We start from the raw sequence: 19,376 nt of genomic DNA on the forward strand, positions 1-19,376 counted from the left end.
ATAAAAATAAATAAACATTAAAAAAATTTTTTAGGATTTAACTGTGTGAACATTTAAAACGCTAATATATTTTTAAAAAACTAAGCCATATTAAAAGCAAAATGGAGAAAAAGAACACATTGTCCTGAATTTATAAAAGGCTCACTAAATCTGGCAAGAAAAACCCTAAGACATCAACAGGAAAATAAGCAAAGAATGCAAAAAGATAATTCACAAAACAAATTTAAATAGCAATAAAACATGAAAACAGTTCCACCTACACCAGTAACCAGACACTCAAATTAAAACCAGATAACCCCTTCTGACCTATTAAATTAGTAAAGGCTTCTTATAATACTCAGAGCTACAAAGGGCAAAGTACAGTAAGTACTATTTGTGGCCCACTGTACATCTGTACAATCTTCCCAAAAGCAAATGTTTAACAACAGATATTAAACATCTTAGAAGTGTTCAAAAGACTCCTTTTGAATCCTACATTCAGAAGTTAATTTTACAAGAGCACCCCGATTGCAGTCCTATCTAAAACAGAAACTGGTAATAACTTAAATAGGTTATGGTATAACCATAAAAAGGAGTATGATGGAGCCAATTAAAAACGATGTTTTAATATTTTTACTGACATGGCAATCGCTCACAATACATTCAGATAACATAACATGCCCACCTCAGCCTAAAGAGACCTCTTCCATTCCTGCATAATGCGTTTGGCAATTAATCATTCTTGTGGTATTCTTGCTAAAACAAGCTATTGTTTAGATCCTTCACCATGTCCTTTCACATTTATGCCTAAGGACATAGCACATAAGATAGAGAACCACAGACTCTGAAGCATAACAAATACAGATGAGTCCCAGCTCCAGGTATTCTCACCTAATCTGTCTCTTAAAGTCTCGTTTTCCTCATCTGAAAAATGCACATCTATTTTACAAGCTTGTTGTCATCGTTACGTAAAACAGCAGGTTACAGCACTCAAATGACGGCACACAAGTAGATGCAGGTGTAAATTTATCACCATTTCTGCACCAGACTACGAGTTATCAAATTTCCATCATTTTATCTCTTCTCCTTAACTAGATTATAAATCCCCTGAAGGCAAGGCACATTTTACATTATGCTTATTATGGAATAAAACTACTATCTGTCTGGGGGAGTGTGGGGATATTCACAAGTGGAGTGCCTTCGGGAAGGACTCCAGTGGAAAAGGCAGGAAGGAGCAGCTGACACCCAGGAAACAATCTAGGAAAGGCGAGAAGCTGAGGAAGAACACAGCGCACTGAGGAACTGGGACGATGGTCAGTGTGAATGCAGATTCTGAATTCTAAGAGGCAAGGAGTTCAGCGGGTCTATTCGGCCTGGACCGCCAGGGTCAGCCTGAAATTTGGCTGCTACTGAAGGGCAAACGTGTGTGGGGACGCACCGTAAGGTCTCTTCACCAGTGGGATTAACTGTAATTTGTGGCCTCCCTGATTCTAGCTCAACCTGAAGGTGGGGAGATTTCTAACTCACAAAGCTCCCTGGGGCTAATCAAGGCCCGTAGAGGGCCTGGTCATCAGGTCAAGCCATGTCTTCATTTCATCCACCACTAGCCGCCCCATGGTCTGGCCTATCACTGCCTGACACTTAATTCATGAGCCGGGCACAAGGGAGATTAATAAACGGTACAGGATATTTAATAGTTAAAACGGGATGAGGACACAAACTACTACTGACTACCTGTCACTACAGTTAAGGTGGGGTTCTTAAATCTGCACAGAGTCAGGCCAGCCAGTCTCCCTTTTTAGAAATCATTCCTCAATACGCACATACTCCTTTTGGTTTCCTGTTCAGTAACCTCTGGATATTCAAAGAGCCAAGCAAAACTCTTTTACAAAGTAAAAACTCAGCTCTGAAGTTGAACTTCATGGCAGACGTTTCTGATATTTCCAGAAGAATTTCTCCCCAATTTACTTCCGACATCCTACTTCATCAGATAAGTGAGTGTAATCAAACAACTTCTAAATTATTTATTTTAGTTCAAGACATGATTTCCAAAATTAAGTGTGTGACTGGGGGCGGGGGAAGAGGTGTTGAAAGGCAACCAAACAATAAGAGGTTGCCACCATTTTGTTTTGCCAAGTAAAACATACAGAAAATACATAAAATCTACTGCCACCATCATCTCCAAAAACATACAATTTAGCCTGGAAAATAAGTGTAATTTTATAGAAAAACATCACCACCCTGTCATTTTATCAATTCACTGCAGGCTGATAATTTGAGCACCTGTTTGGGAACCTCTCGCTAAAGGAGTTTATTTGACATATGCTGCCAAAGAAACTTTCCTTAAAAGCATTTTCCTTTATAATTCTTCGTTAGACTTTCCTTGTATAAACCTGTTGGGACAGTGACTGCTCCTGTGAGTCAGGAAGCGTGTTGGTACCCACCTCTCCCCACTTGTTTGTGGGCCCCCCCCCCCCCCGCCAATGCTCTCACCCTTCTCTTTGGGGCTCTCCTCACTTACTCCCCGACAAGCACTCCTGGAATCACACACCCACGAGGTGTCTAAGCAAAGTCACCAGAGTGTCAGAGTTCTCACTCTGACAGCTGCCTTAGGATCCTCCAAGGAAAATCCGCTCCAAACACCCCAAGGAGAAAGAGGCACAAAAAGCATAATCAAAGCCACACCAAAGGACAACCTCATAGCCTTCGAGGAACATAACTCAAAAGTTCCAGAGCAGTCAAAGCTGCACAAAATGCTTTGTATCAGACACCCATATGTGGCAAGATAAGTTCTCTTCGAAACTGTCCAAATATTTAAACTGTTAGTGGTTGAGTACTTAACAAGGATTAAAAACAGCCATACGGCAAAGTGATTAATGGTATGATCCTAAGCCTAGACTGAATAGTATCGTCAAGCTTATCTACTCTACCTAAAAGAAAATAAAGGGGTAGGCAATTATACGATTAGATGGGCTAAGGTCTAAGGAGAAAAAAGAAATGTAATAGATCAAAATGACTTTTATTTAAAGCTGCCTATTTGAAAAAACTAATACATATTGGTTTAACCTAAGAAACGTAAAAAAAAAAAAAAAAGCCTACAATAAAGATAACTTCTAATCGAATGTTACTTGAGTCTAGTTATCAAATACTACTTGAGACTGTTTACTATGCAACTACTTTCAGAAATGTTTTCATTACTGGTCACAAACCAAAAAGTACCATAAGGACAGTATTATCCTGTATCAGGATACAGTCTTATGAGGTCCCAATACAACCACATACAAATGTATTCATTCATTTACCAAACATATCCTGGGCATCTCATGTAGTTGACATAGAACTAGACAGTTCAGGGATAAAAAGAATGTCTAAGATGATAGTTACTACCCTCAAGTAGTTCACAGTCAAAAGAACGATATATGAATAATTTTTAAGACACAAAAGGAAGAAACGTAAGTAACCAATTGACATAGTTAAACCTCACAAGTAATCAAAACACTAACAAAGACTTAAAAATAATCACTGTAGGGGTGCCTGGTGGTGGCTCAGTTGGTTAAGTGTCGACTTTGGCTCAGGTCATGATCCCACGGTTTCTGAGTTTGGGCCTGCGTCGGGCTCCGTGCTGACAGCTCAGAGCCTGGAGCTTGCTTCAGATTCTGTATCTCCCTCTCTCTCTGTCCCTCTCCCACATGCACTCTGTCTCTCTCAAAAATGAATAAACATTAAAAAAAAAATTTTTTTAATGATCATTGTAATGGCAAGACAAAGCTCACATGTTCCTAGTGAAAATTAACACAAAATTTTATTTTTATTTATTTTGAGAAAAATAGAAAGCAAGCAGGGGAGAGGCAGAGGGAGAGAGGGAGACATTCTGTGCTAACAGCTAACAGTGCACAGCCTGATGCAGGGCTCAAGCCCACAAACTGTGAGATCATGATCTGAGCCAAAATCAAGAGTCGGACGCTTAACTGACCGAGCCACCCAGGCACCCCGAACGCAAGTTTTCTGAAGAGCATTTGGCAATATACATCAAAGATCTTTAAAATTATACAAACCTTAAAAGATGGAAGCAACCCAAGTGTTCACAGACAGATGAATGGACAAACGAAATGTGGTATATACACACAAGGGAATATTATTCAGCCTTAATAAGGAAGTTCTGACATGCTGCGACGCGGATGACGCTTGAGGACGTTATGCTAAGTGAAATAATCTAGTCACAAAAAAGTCAAATGCTGTATGACTGCACTTACATGAGGAACCTGGAAGAGACAAGCAGACAAGACAGTAGAATGGGTCCCAGGGACCAGAGGGGTGGGAAGGGAGGGGTGGGAAGCTGTTATTTAATGAGCAGAGTCTCACTTTTACAAGATGAAAAGAGTTCTAGAGACTTGATGCACAGCAGTGTGAATGAATGGACATAAAGCCCTACTGAACTGCACACTTAAAGACGGTTCCTATGGCTGAGGCACCTGGGTGGCTCAGTCAGTTAAGCATCCAACTTTGGCTCACGTCATGATATCATGGTTCGTGGGTTCAAGCCCCGCTTCAGGCTCTGTGCTGACAGCTCAGAGCCTGGAGCTTGCTTCGGATTCTCTCTCTCTCTCTCTCTCTCTCTCTCTCTCTCTCTGCCCCTCCCCTGCTCTTGCTCTGTCTCTGTCTCTCAAAAGTAAGTAAAAACATTTTTTTTTATTTAAAAAGAGATGGTTACTATGGTTAAAAAATAATGAATACATACACTGTGATACATCCACACAACAGAACATTTTACATATTTTACAGCATCAAGAGTAAAAGAACCATGACTACCCAAAACAAACCACACAGGTGAATTTCACAAAACATCATATTGCATGAAAGCTGGAAAATATCAGCAAGTGTCCAGGTAATGGGGAGAGGCAGAAAAGTGGCTGTGTGGGGGCCAGAGAGGATTTCTAGGAGACTGCTCACGGTCTACGTCTTCACCTGGGTGATCTCACATCAGAGCACGTGCACTGCTGGATAATTTATCAGGCTACCCATTTCACACATACGCAAGTATTTGTATTATATTATACAACAAGAAATACTATTAAAAAACTTAAAAAAAAAAAAAAAAAACCTGAAGAACTTACCAGGTCCTGCCTAATGGGTCAACTGGCCTCTCTTTCATCTCTGTATTACCAAATTCTGCCAACAGCCTGTACCGTTGCCTCCATTATATATAAATTCACTATGTAAAATTCTGTATTTAAAGGATAGCAGACTGTAACTAAAGAATATAAAAGCATATTTTTTTGATACAGCAATTACATTTTCAGAATTTTATCCTAATAAAACATCCTGGATACACATAAGGATTGAGCTAAAAAGGGGCGCCTTGGTGGGTCAGTCAGTTAAGTGCCGACTCAATTTCAGCTCAGGTCATGATCTCACAGTTCGTGAGACGGGGCCCCATGTCGGGCTCTGTGCTGACGGCACCGAGCCTGCTTGCGATTCTCTCGCCTCTCTGCCCCACCCCCCTCACATGTGCACACACGCGCTCGCTCTCGCTCTCAAAATAAATAAACTTAAAAAAAAAAAAAGATTGAGCTAAAAAGAATGCCCATAACGTTGTTTATAATAGGAAAAGAAATGGAAACACCCTAAAAGTCCAAGAAAGGACTGGTTAAATTAAGATCACCAACAGCCTCTTGGAATAGAAACATCAGAGAACTGAGTCAGCATCCAGTTTGCTACACAACAAAAGTTCCCACTGGTAGACTGAGATTATTCCAAATTTTCTGTAATAAAAATTAACTACATCTCACTTTCTTTCTACCCCATCCCACTTCCTTTATACTCTTCGTGAATTTATCAGAATCATGTAGAAGCCGGCAGCTTCCTCTGTATATACACCACCACATATATCACATCAAGTTTAAAAACAATGGGAGTCAAGACCTTCCCCTATTTCACTGATTTTAAAACATGCATTTTCCACATCTTAACATTTCTGATATTACACTACTTCCTACAATGATATAAAAAGCACTGTGTCATAGTTTAATTGCAATATTTTTTCCCTTGTGATATATAAAATCATAGTGCATCTGACAATCAAGGGCATCTTATATTTGATGAAATACTATTTAGAAGTTCATTTCAGTAAGTTAAATGAACATTAGGCAGCCAAAAATGAAGTCTATCCAAGAGCAAAAGCACGTGAATAAGTATGAACCAAAGCAATTTTTTAAAAAGAAAAAAAAAATTTCTTTAGAGTTTTTTTAGAGCCTGTAAAAGTTATGTCCAGATATTCACAATTAAGTAAATTACTTCAAATTACTTGACGCAAATGAAGATACTCAATGTTATAAATAAAACACGGTGAGCTGGGCACTTACACATAACACTTGTGAAAACTGTTCAGTTTCATCTGAGCTCTGTGCTCCTGGATGAGAGCGATCAATAAGAAACCCTCCACCCTTCTGTGGTCCAAGAAATGGCTAACCTGAGGGGCCACCATGTCCTTGCCTATTAGAGACCCACCTCTATCTTCCTCTATGATTTCCATGTTTCATAAAACAAGCTTTCTCCCTCCTCTTTGAGACATTCTCCATTAATGAACACTCCCATACTGTAACTGCCTGAACTGTTCTTCATTGTTTAAGAAAGCAAAAGTTTCTTGTGCAGGAAAGGTCCTTTACAATCAATCGTGTTACGCCCATGTTCACTTTTTTTAAAAATTTTATTTATTTATTTAGGGGGCGGGGAGAGAGCATCACACAAGCTGGGCAGGGGCAGAGAGAGAGGGAGAGAGAGAATCCCAAGCAGGCCCCACCCAGTGCAGGGCTCAATCTCACAAACCTCGAGATCATGACCTAAGCTGAAACTGAGTCACCAGGCACCCCCTATGTTTACTTTGAAAATCTTTATTGTTACTTTGGTTAAATATATACTCAAGCATCACTTCTTGGTAAGCCATAATCCTATCTTAACCAAAGTGTTCAGAACTCCTGACAACGTTCTATACTTGCCTTCCCAAAATTAAATCCTAAATAGTATATTTTTTTACACCTATAACTGTCTTGGAGATTTCCCACAGGGGCCTTGGAAAATCACAAAGGATTTGTTTTTTCTTCTTGTAAAAGGAGAGGTGCTAGAAATAATAAGATTTATTTGATGTGTCCCTATGTTGATGAGTTACCAAATCAGAGGAGATGCTTAGGTTAAGTTCGTCTGGGTAAGATGTCATAGTATTTCAAAAATGGCCTGCTGTAGGAGAAGTTCTTACAGAATTATCAACGCCCTCACTGTCCACGACACGCTTAGATCAGAGTGCTGGACCTACTTTACTGGATATTAGACAACAGCCATATTCAGGCATAATTCAGGTATGTTTTTTGTATTGTTCACTTAGTCCCAAGTTATTTTTTTTTTATTTTTTAAATGTTTATTTATTTTTGAGAGAGAGACAGAGAGACAGAGCAGTAGTGGGGGAGGGGCAAAGAGAGGTGGAGACATAGAATCTGAAGCAGGCTCTAGGCTCTGACACGGGGCTCGAACTCGGACCATGAGATCATGACCTGAGCCAAAGTTGGACGCTTAACTGACTGAGCCACCCAGGCTCCCCTGTCCCAAGTTCTTTAATTTGAATCTAGGATTATCTGGGCCAGTGGTTCTCAAATGCAAATTCATTATCACTTACCTGTGGAATTTTATAAATACACATAGATGTTTAAGACCTGTTCCAGATTTACAGAATCTCTTTACTTGGTATTCTTGATATAGTCTTGGAATATTCTAACTGTATATTTAGTATATTGTTGGTATATTATTATATCTGGACTATTATATGTTACCTGTGAAGATCTTTTTTCTCTATAAAGATTAAATGTTTTCTGTTTTCATAAATTAGACATAATATCCACTCTTTCTTGACAGGAAAGTTAACCATTATGTTTATAAATATTTTATCTAAAGATTTTTGGACTGACTTTTATCTTGTTTTGCATGTCACAGAAACAACCAAATTTTCTTATCCATTGCCTCAATCTTATCATGAATCCCCACTAGATCTTATACTTTTGAAACTTAGCAGTAATAAATTAACCAGAGTCATGTCAAGTTTCCCATCACCTACAGATAGGTTTTTGTTATACCCTGCCATTTCCCAGAAAGCACTTGCAATCGGCTATAGGCCTGAGTGCCTATCTTCAACAAAGAAGGGCTGTCCCAAAGTTTGGGGAAAAGGACTGTGCCAGGTACTTTTGGGTACAGGCTTCTGATGGCATGTTTCAACAGCTCTAAGACCATACCAGCGGACTGAGTCAGGATTTCTGAACTCCAGTCGAGAAGATGGATTCATAAAACTACTAAGTAAACAGCAAGCAGAACCAAACTGCCTAGAACTGAATGCACTGATGAAGGATGACTACGGCTTTTGTTTAGAAGACTGTTAGTGAACTAATGTTTCGTTGTCCCACTATGTAAGAAACCTCTTTTAACTATCCATAACTCATAATTTTGTAAACTATGCTTTTGTAACTGAGATTATCCAGTGCATTTTGTCTTTCACATCAGTATGAGTAAAACAACTGAGTACCTTCTAAAAGGAAACGTGGTGACGTCTCAAGAGTCTTAAAACTCTAAGTATCTTACGACCTAGTGATCTATGTTAAAGAAATAATCTAAAATACTTAAAAGTTTACATAAAGATTTTTATCAAGTCATTAACAGGAAGTGGAAACATGTATTATAAAACAATTCAAGAATAACTGGGGCGCCTGCGTGGCTCAGTCGGTTAAGCAACCAACTTCGGCTCAGGTCATGATGTCACGGTTTGTGAGTTTAAGCCTGCATGGGGCTCTGTGCTGACAGCTCAGAGCCTGGAGCTGCTTCAGATTCTGTGTCTCCCTCTCTCTCTGCTCCTCCCCTGCTCACACTCTGTCTCTGTCCCTCAAAAATAAGATAAAACATTAAAAAAAATTATTTTAATGAAAAAAAGAACAATTAAATTATGGCATATACATAAAGAGGAATACTCTGTCATTAAATATGTTTACAACATAAGAGGGTGCTCATGATATGGTAGCTTTTGAAGATAAACTGTATGGAGAAAAAAATGTGTGTGTATATATGTATATATGTATTTATGTATGTGTGTCACAAACACACATAGACACCACACACAGAGATAAACCCAGGAAATAAATGCTAAAATGTCAATGGTAACTATATTTAGGTGGTAACATTATGATGGGTTACTTTCTTCTTTATACTTTTCAGATTTTTCAGACACCATAGACATGCAGCTTTTATAATCAGTGAGATATCTGGCTGATTAAGTTAGTTTTATTAATCAAATTGTATTTGTTTTTCTGAGGAAGCAGCTAGATCAATCTGAAAAATATTACTTTTGAATACAGCATACAGCATTTTAAAAAATGAACAGTACTGGGGGCATCTCAGCGGCTCAGTCAGTTAAGCATCTGACTCTTGATTTCCGCTCAGGTCTTGATCTCGTGGTCTGTGGGATCGAGCCCCACACTGGGCTCTGTGCTGACAGTGAGGAGCCTGCTTGGGATGCTCTCTCTCCCCCTCTCTGCCCTTCCCCACCTCTCTAAATACACTTAAAAAAAAAAAAAAAAAGACTAATATTGACCTAAGTTATAGACATGTCAAGTTAAATAAACAACTAAAAAGAACTTCAAAAAAAAAAAAAAGACTGAGCTGTGCCTACTAACCTAAACAAGTTATTCAATCAGTAACAAAAAATTTCTGATTCCAAGACCATGCTTTAAGACCCTCTGAAGGACAGTCAGAATCCCAAACACCTTTAGGAATAATATGCTAAATAAATCAAATAAGTGAAGCAAAAGAAAGAATTTTTAAAAATCAGGTCCCCAAATCCTTTTTCTCCCTTCTTTGACTTCTGCACACATAGAAAAAACAAATGTTTCCTGGGTAATGCAGATGATTGCAGTTATTTTTAAAAGTAGCTAGTCCCTAAGCCATTTGTGTTGGCTTTTTAAGACAATTAATTACAGTGGACTTCCCCTTTTTTCATTTTAAACCAAAAAGGAAGAAAAGAGAACTGTAACCATGATACCTAGTATATACGGAGCACTTTATGTAAAAAGGCCATTATTTCATTGAATCTTAACGTAGCAAGTAGGTGCTACTACTCTTCCGTTTTTCAAATGAGGAACTGAGTCTGAGGGAGGTTATATAACATCCCAAGAGCAGACAGCTAACAATCAAAGGTAAGATTCAAAGCCTATCTAATACCAAATTCCCACTCTAACCAACATATTCACTGTCGCCTGCGTCCAACAGGTATCAGGGAAACCTACTAACCTTTAGATGCAGTACCAGGAAGTGGGATATAAAAGTCAACAAAACCATGTCCCTGCCTGCACGGGGCTTAACGTTAGGGGAAGGCAAGGCACAATGAGCAAACCTGCTCACAGATCTCATTACAAAACTTGACACACGCTGCGGTGGCCAAGTACAAGGGCTATGCGGACTTGTAACAAAAGGACCTAATTTAACCTAAGGGACAGGAGGAGGGGGCCAAGGAAAGGTTGACTCTGAAGTAAGTAATGCTGAAGAGAAGACCCTGAGCAAGAGGAATAACTAAGAGGGTAAAGAGAGGGCAAAAGACAACTCTCCACTCTCCAGGCCGTCTTCTCTTAAAAGTATACTTCACTGGGGCACCTGGGTGGCTCAGTCAGTTGAGCGGCCGACTTCGGCTCAGGTCACGATCTCGCGGTCCGTGAGTTTGAGCCCCGCGTCGGGCTCTGTGCTGACAGCTCAGAGCCTGGAGCCTGTTTCAGATTCTGTGTCTCCCTCTCTCTGACCCTCCCCTGTTCATGCTCTGTCTCTCCCTGTCTCAAAAATAAATAAAACGTTAAAAAAAAATTTTTTTTAAGTATACTTCACTGTACTGAAAACTGCTGTGCACGCGCGCGCGCGCACACACACACACACAGCAGGGGAAGGGAAAATAGGATTTTCCCCCCACTTAGGGGCCACTCTATTTGAAAAAATGTAAATACAGATCAGTGTTTTAAAGAAAAATAAAATATCAAAGGTATTCGTATATTCCAACTTCAATTTTCCTCTAAAATTAATCCTAAATTCTAAACCTCCCTTTACAATTGCTGTGTTTTAAGGATAACCAACCAAGAGAACAGCCCGGAAGGGCCAGGGTAAGATGTGCTCTTACTCTCGACTTGAGGAAATTACACTGTTTTCAAGGAAGAAATATTCAGATCCTAACCTCGCCCACCTTCTTCTCCACTATCACTCAGTGGATAAGCGCTGTGCCATTCTCCTGACTTAATCTCAAGGGACAAGGGACAAAGTACAACAGCACCTTTTTTTATTTTTGGTAGAGCCATGTAGTTGTTCAAAGTGAGGGTCACAACCCATTTGTGGGTAATAAAATCAATTTAATGGATCATGGTGAACAACTTTTTTAACAGAACAGAATTATCAGAGTGTATCATATAAGGCCAAACATTACCTGATAAGTTTTTATTTCACTTATATAACATATACATACTGTTGTAAAATTTATTTCTTACTGTAGGTCACAGTCATGGCCAGAGTTTCAATATCACTACCCCAGAAGAGAAATGACAATCTTACTGTCTGCTTAATCTAGAGACTGAGTACAGAAAAGAACTGCAAGGTAACAAAAGGCTTGAGCAGTGGTTCCTCTTTATTCTGTGAACTTAAAGTTTCATGAGAAAAAAAAAAAAAGATGTGTACAACGAGTTTGGGGGAGTTTGGGGGGGAGGTGCATTTTTTCCTGAAAATGAATCTTTCATCACTGCTGTATGCTGTAAACTCTAATCAATCCGGAAAATACAGTATTCCCCAGTTGCCGAGTAACTGGTCACGTGGGTATGAGCGGATGCTGGCCTAGGCAGTCAGGTGGCTGAAGAGCACCTTTAGCTTTGGACCCTAACCAGGGGAGCACGGTGTGACATAAAAGGAAGGGAAGCAAGAGCCTGGAGACCTGGATCCTCAATTATAACCTTGGTGAGGCAGTAGCCCCTCTAGGTGTCTTTTCTCATCTCTAAAATGAAGGGCACGGCTCCAAATTCCCTTCCAGCTCCAATTCTTGTAATTCTACAAGCAACGACTGAGAGGTGGGACGAAATAAATATTAACAGTCCTACCACCCGTAAGACTGGCACTGTAAGTGCTTAATTCCTTATTTGAGTAAGAACGAAAGAAAATCAAGTTATAATGACATTTTTAGGTTCCTACATAAAAAGACTTTAGGATTTTTAATGGCACAATAAAAATAATGCATGTATTAAATTTCCTTACAAAATATTCCCACTGACAGAGTAAAAAGGTTGACAATTTCTATTAATTTTACGTCTCCCAACTAGCTGTCCTCTAAGAAGCCCTATTCAGAACATTCTACAGTTCAGCAGTATCCTCAAATAGCCTGCTCACATGCACAAAAAGCTTCCACTGAAAACATCAAATCTGATCAGCTTTAAAGCTTAGTACCCACTTTTCTCCACAGAAGGCTTATTTCTTCTGAAATTATGCTGAAATCAAATCCACTTACGAAATGCTTTTGACAGAATGCCTAATATCCTCTTAATAGCTTTCCCTGCTACTTTATAAACATTTGGCATCCAAATGATCCCTGAGACTAATACTTCCACTGATGTCTGCAAAATATGTCAACTGAATGTTCTTACAGGTAAGAAACAAATTCTCACTTTGCCTATGCTGTTAGTGAATAAATATCTATGGCAAATTACACTCCATTATATGAGTCTGAGGTCTGTGAGATACAAGAAAGTACCTACCACACCTACTTTCCAAAGGAATAATGCTCCTTTGAAAACACAGTGGTTTTGCATAGGCCTCTTAGAGAGGGGAAGGCATTTTAACATAATATACATGACGAAGATATATATTCTAAATAGTTCTATAAATATGGAAACTATCATGAAGCAAACACTGTGTTTTTGTCACTCTCACGTTATTTTTTTTTTATTTCTTTATTAAATGTTTTTCATGTTTATTTCTTTTTGAGAGAGAGAGGGACAGAGCATGAGGAGGGCAGGGGCAGAGAGAGAAGGAGACACAGAATCTGAAGCAGGCTCCAGGCTCTGAGCTGTCAGCACAGAGCTCGAAGTGAGATCCTGACCTGAGCCGAAGTCGGCCACTCAACTGACTGAGCCACCCAGGCGCCCCACTGCTCATGTTATTTCTAACCTGTAAATTCTGTTACCCAGGATGAGGTAATTAAAGAAAACCATCTCGATATAGTCAGTGCAGTTAGTTCAAAGATACTAAAAACACGTTTTAAAAAAGAAAATTTAAGTAATTAAAATAATTTAATTTAAATTCTGGCAACCATATTCTCTTTATGTAAAGTATAGAATCTCATCAATTCCAATTTTAGTAACCATTCCAAGTAAGGACACGTAAAATTATAAATGTACTAGTTAAGCATTTAGGCTCTATAATTAGCTTTTTATTATAAAATAAGAACAGGTAACATGGTAATTATAAAAAACTTAGGAAAAAGTACGTATCCTTTCAATCCTTTTTCTATGTCGATACACACTTTTTAAAAATGGGATCTATACTGAGCATTAGTTAGGATTAAGAAGCCCAACTCAAACTATTCATAATTTAAGCAAAAACAGAGAATTTATGAACTCACATTTCAAATCAAGAGAAAAATGGGGGTAAACCCAGCATAAAAAGAAATTGACCAAAGAGCCCTTTTGACCCCTCTGCTCTTTCTCTGGGGATTAATGTTACTGCCTGAAAGCAAAGTACTTCTCCATGAGACTGACTATAGCTTCAGGGAGCCAGCTCCAGGCTCAGAACTCCACATTGTATACATTTTGGTTATTTTACACACGTATGTATAGTTATTAAAAACAGCACTGCTCTCTTCCAGCTCCAATTCCAAAGAACCGGCTTGGGTCAAGTGTCCATCCCTACGGCCAGGAACACGGAGGAAGATGGCAGGTCCAACCTGAAGCAGGGAGCTAGAGCCAATAGAGAAAGAGAGGACAATGGGAACAGGGAGGGCAAAGGAAGGACAGACACACTGGCGGAGAAATACATACCAGCTGTGCAGCCACCTCACGTTAGGATTAACATAGGCTGCTATGTTCTGCAAAAAGCTTTTCTACTCTGTTACTGAATGCAGTGATGGGTATGTAAACATCAGAACTACTTGAGAATCTTTTTAAAACCAGGTACTCAGGTCCCACTTATCTATAAAGCCTTTTCTGGAAGGACTTCTATCATGAGCATGTTTCCATGTCACTGAATATTCTTTTTAAAAAAGCGGGGGTTTTAATAGCGGCACTGAATTCTAACATGGTTCTAAATTTTTTCATTTTAATGATTTAAATCCAGAAAAACCACATACCATCATGATCTTTTTTTGAACATAATACTCCCGAGAGTCAAAAAGCATTTTATGAAAGCAGCAACCACTGCCACACCTTTTTCAGAAAGTATGCCCAGGATTCTTTGTGGGGGGTGGCTGCAGGGGGGTGGGTTATGCGGTGGGTGGAGACAGTTAGGTGACCTTGAGACTTACCACTACTAAAAACCTAGCACCGAGGGTTTTTTTAAACAAATGTCTCTAAGGGACAAGGATACAACATACCTCAAAGTATAGCCAGAAAAGCAAAGTCTGTCATAGTCTAATTAAAGTAAGACTGAAGATTATAAACAAACACAGTATAACGCAACTAGCGGAGGGAAGTGAGTGATGAGAAGGGGAAAAAAGCCGCCTGTGCAAAGTCTAGGGAAATGAAAGCTTACGAGTAAGACTCTGTCACACGCCTCTCATACGAGAAGAAGGAGGTACCAGCCAACCTCCCCGGTCTGTTAACATGAGTTGCTAAGATCATTCAACCAATTTCCCTTGTTGATGTCACGTTCACCAATCCGCTTCCTAATTGTACTCTGGCTTTCTATAGGCAAGAAGAATACAGTGGAGACAAAGCTGAGCAGGGGCTGAAGCACAGGACCTGGAACTTATCCTGCCGAGGGAATGCCAGCTCAAAAAGACCCACAGCAGTCACTGCCCAAACTCCTTTTCTGACATTTCTTCTATTTTCTCTTTAAAGAAACTATTTCCAATGGTCTACTTTTAGGCAACATGCAAATGTCTCCAAAAGGAATGGATACCACCGAGTCAAGTAAGAAGGCTGAGACAACAGAATGCTATGAGTAAAGAGATAATCACTGAGGAATGAGGAATTATTAAGTACCAGGAAGTTATTAAAGCAAATGTATCCAGTAAGCAGTCAAATCCTTATATCCCCGTTTTTCAGGTAGAGCTCAGAACAAGATTTACAAGACACCGAGAGAAGACACGGGAGGAAGTAGAAGCAACTTCCAACAATATGACAATTAAAGGGAACTACAAAGTCCTTCTTGAAACACTAGCTGTCCCCATTTCAGAACGCGAGAAAGCTTCTGCCTTCGCTGGAGCCCTTTGTTGCTGCTGCTGCATGGTCACTGCTTCTCTGCCGGAAGCCACCCCCACCAATGGGATCTAACGTTGTAATGGTCTCAAGCCACGCCCATCACTGAGGCGGCCCAGGCAATCTGCAGCTGCACCAGAAGGTGGATTTCGCTAGGGAGGATAGGTGACCTCCAATGTCAAGATTGGAACACGGAGGCTCAAAGGGGACATTCAAGTTGAGAGAGAGAAGGGACACAAGATTCAAGAACTCTTTTGTAGTGAAACCCATTTTTTTTTCCACATGAACTTATGGCAACATATTACATAAATAGTAAATAAAGGTACCCTGGCTTAAAAAAGGGTGATTTTAAAGTTCACGTAACATGCACTTTTCAAGGTCAAGAAGTGGGAACAATGAGGTTATTTTAACATACATATTTTAAACGAAAAGTTACAGACAGGAGCGGTGTTTTATCAGCCTTAATATCCGAGTTCTGTGTTTTTTTAAGTGCAGATTCAAGAAATCCCAAAAGTAAATTGTTCCAAATTGTTTTTAACGTCTCTCTTTATAATCTCAGGATCTTCCTACAAATGACCCAGAAGCTTGAAAAATTCTAAGACATGTTTACTTCTAAGTTAAATCACGAACAGCTGCCACCCTTCTAATTCCTTATGAAGCAAGGGCAAGAACTACCCGATGCCCGCCTGTAGGCAGTACAACTATTAGCACTGTCACCTCTCAACCTGTTTTGTGTTCCTTGGTGACTGTGTGACCCTCACGTCAGCACGCACCAAGCAGATGTGCAGGGCTGGCACCGGTCACGGCGGTGCGCTGGCCAACATGTGCAGACCTGAGTTCTGCAAAAGACCTGGGCATTAGAACAGCCTTCCTAATCAATGACATGTTAACATAAAGTACACGAACAAAGATGGCCAAAGAGTTTTATTCTGTCTGTCCCCAGACCAGTTACCTTGGCAGCACAAATCACCACGTCATTGGTCTCCAGGATTAAAATGTGGCATCTGTCATTTTGAACACGCATATGGAGCTTCTTTAAAATCGTTACAAACATAAATAAAAGCGGTCCAAATAAATACTTGCAGAATCCTGGAAGCATGTTGTCCTACTGATCTACAGTAAGTCCGTCAGGGGTCAGCTCTGTATACTGAACAGGTGGTGGTGACAATGATGGTGTATGAAAGACAAAATAACAGCTTTGTCAAATAATCTGTTTTACAGATTTGCTATTGTAAAATTAACTGCAATGTTGCTAAGAAAAATATTTCTAAGATCTTCTTGTTCTGCACACTGCTGTTCACTTCAAGTTGGATGAAGCCCATTTATCCTGACCTATTTTTATTATAACAAAGGCAGACCAAAACCTGACTGAAAAATCAAGGTTTCTTTTTATAGTTGGCGAAACAGTCCCTTTTCAGCACATTTCCACTTCTCTCTTTACTTTTACCTAAGAAGGATCACATCTATTTCTTTCCAAAGTACCGTCACACAGAATTATAAACTTCTGATCTGCCCATCTGGGTAATAAAATCACGCCTCGGGGCGCCTGGGTGGCTTGGTCGGTTAAAGCGTCCGACTTCGGCTCAGGTCATGATCTCACGGTCCGTGAGTTCGAGCCCCGCGTCGGGCTCTGGGCTGACAGCTCAGAGCCTGGAGCCGGTTTCAGATTCTGTGTCTCCCTCTCTCTCTCTGCCCCTCCCCTGTTCATGCTCTGTCTCTCTCTGTCTCAAAAATAAATAAACATTAAAAAAATTTTTTTAAAAATCACGCCTCTTCTTCAGGGTGTTTAAGGTTGTGTAATGTGCAACCAGACCTGAGTTCAACTAGCTGTGAAACCTTAGACAAGACACTTAACCTTTGTGTCTCTGTTTCTTCATTCGTAAAGAGAAATAACAGGCCCTACCTCATAGGGTTCTTGTAAGGATTAAGGAAGCAAAGAAAATGGCACATTTTAAGTAGTTAATGAGTGTTCACTATTCTTCTTCTTCAAGTTTATTTAGTTTTGAGAGAGAGAGCAGAAGCGCTTGCACAAGCGAGGGAGGGGCAGAGAGAGAGGGAGACAGAATCCCAAGCAGGCTCCTTGCTGTCAGTGCAGAGCCCAATGCGGGGCTCAACCTCACAAACCGTGAGATCCTGACCTGAGCCGAAATCAAGAGTCTGATGCTTAGTGGACTGAGCCACCCAGGAGCCCCTCGCTGTTATTATTATTCTTAAAGAAAAATTTAAATGAGTCAAAATGCCCAAAGATAACCTACTAACAAATTCATACAATAAGCTTTTTGATAAACTTCTAACAACGTTAGATGCATTCAAAAGGAACAAAATGAATTCTCATTACACCATGTACTATTATTTAGAGAAGCTGCTCCTTAAGAGTTCACAGAAGTATCTCAGAATTTAGGGAAATGAAGAATGACTTTTTTTCACAACTTATAAAAATAAAACAAATCTGTTTGGGCTGACCTGGTCGACAAGCAAGAATATGGCGCCTGTGTTCAGTTCTAACTACAGCTACAGAAATTGTTTTAAATGTCTTGAAGCAGGAAAACTAAAGACACTCGCCTTATTCGTGGAACTACAGAGCAAGACAGTAATGCAGGAGGAACTCGGCAGGTATTTTCACTATAAGGGACAGGGGGCAGCAGTTTGCAAGATTACTCTGGGATGCAAAGGACAGGGGGTAAGAGGACGTTTGAACATACAAACACAGGCAATACAAGAGGTAAATTCTTAGTTATGGTGAGTCTGACTTCCCAATCAGAAAAAAAAAAAAAAAAAAAGGTGACATGAAACGAATTAACAGAGTCTATAAGGCACAGAATGCAACAAATGCTTTGGGTACCAAAGTTCCATCTTAGAGCTTCAGGCGGTAGCAAAGTTTCAGAGAAATCAATCCTGGACTTTACGTGCACGTGTGAGCAACAATCTGCACAATGCTACTACTGAAGGCGGTCAAGGGCCCTCAGGAAGGGAAACCAACCTGCCTGTTTGCGGAGACGAAGTGCAGTTTCGCCCTGGAAAGACGGCAAGCAAACGAAAGGGGGAGGGGGGTTGCAAACGGAGGGCAGGAGGAGAACGCAGGGGAACCGCCAGTGCGTGTCTACTTCTTCACTCGAATCGGGGCAGAGGAGAGGGAGCATTTTTCGTTTGGCCACGATGGAAGCAATTTCTGCGCGGCCCCCGGTCTGAAGCTGGCGGCGGGGACGAGGTCACAGTTCCCGCAGGACCAGGGGTGCCCCACTACGCTCCCGGCCCCGCCGCGTTCCGGGCGGGCACCGAAGCTGCAGCGAGGGCCGGCGGGCTGGACGCTCGGGCGGGCCCCGCGGTCTCGGGCAGGGGTCCCTCGGCAGACTCGGCCGCGGTGCCCTCGGTCCCAGGGCTGCACCCCGCCCCTCTGACCCGGCCGCGGAGCCTGGATGCTGCCCTCACCACCTGGCGGGAAGCGCAGGCCCCCACGCCCCCTTGGCCTCCGACGGAGCTCAGGCCGGGACGCGACCCGCTTTCGGCGCCGGGCCGCTGCGGCAGCCCCACTCACCTCGCCGCCCGGCAGCGCTCCGGCTCGGGCTCAGGCTCGGGTCCCGGCGGCGGCGGTGGCGGCTCCTCCATGGCGGCGGCGGGGGTGACGGCGAAGGCGGGCGGGGGGACCAGCTCGGCGGCAGCGGCGGCTTCTCTCATCCGTGCACGGGGCCTCGCATGGCCGCGGCGGGCGGTAAGCTGCAGCCTGGCGCGGGGAACCGAAGCCCCGAAGTGCGGGAGTGACTCGGCTCCGCCTCCGCCTCTAGCCCGCCGCAGGAGCCGCTCGCGCCGCGGCCATCTTGGGAACGGCGACCGGCCAGCGCCGGGCTACGGCGGGCGGCGAGGGACAAGCCTCCGAGGGCGGCGGCGGCGGCGGCGGCGGGCGCGGCAGCGGACGGGCGGGGAGCCGGCGAGGGCGTCGTC

At 41.6% G+C, this 19,376-nt stretch overlaps 1 protein-coding gene and 1 long non-coding RNA gene across 5 annotated transcripts in view; one reads left to right on the forward strand and one right to left on the reverse strand.

The window, feature by feature from the left end:
* Positions 1-19,137, reverse strand: part of MAP3K4 (mitogen-activated protein kinase kinase kinase 4) — a 114,352-nt gene extending 95,215 nt beyond the window's left edge. For all 4 annotated transcript variants that reach the window (XM_040448707.1, XM_040448705.1, XM_040448706.1 and 1 more), the window contains exon 1: positions 18,973-19,137. In XM_040448707.1, coding sequence (XP_040304641.1) covers positions 18,973-19,112 — 140 coding nt within the window. In that variant the 5' untranslated portion in view covers positions 19,113-19,137. The remainder of the gene's footprint in view (positions 1-18,972) is intronic.
* Positions 19,059-19,376, forward strand: part of LOC121013215 (uncharacterized) — a 1,465-nt gene continuing 1,147 nt past the window's right edge. The window contains exon 1 of the long non-coding RNA XR_005782581.1: positions 19,059-19,146. This is a non-coding gene — a long non-coding RNA (uncharacterized LOC121013215). The remainder of the gene's footprint in view (positions 19,147-19,376) is intronic.

Source organism: Herpailurus yagouaroundi, unplaced genomic scaffold (assembly GCF_014898765.1).
Source record: "Herpailurus yagouaroundi ecotype Mexico unplaced genomic scaffold, PumYag 198, whole genome shotgun sequence".
Taxonomy (NCBI): Eukaryota; Metazoa; Chordata; class Mammalia; order Carnivora; family Felidae; genus Herpailurus; species Herpailurus yagouaroundi.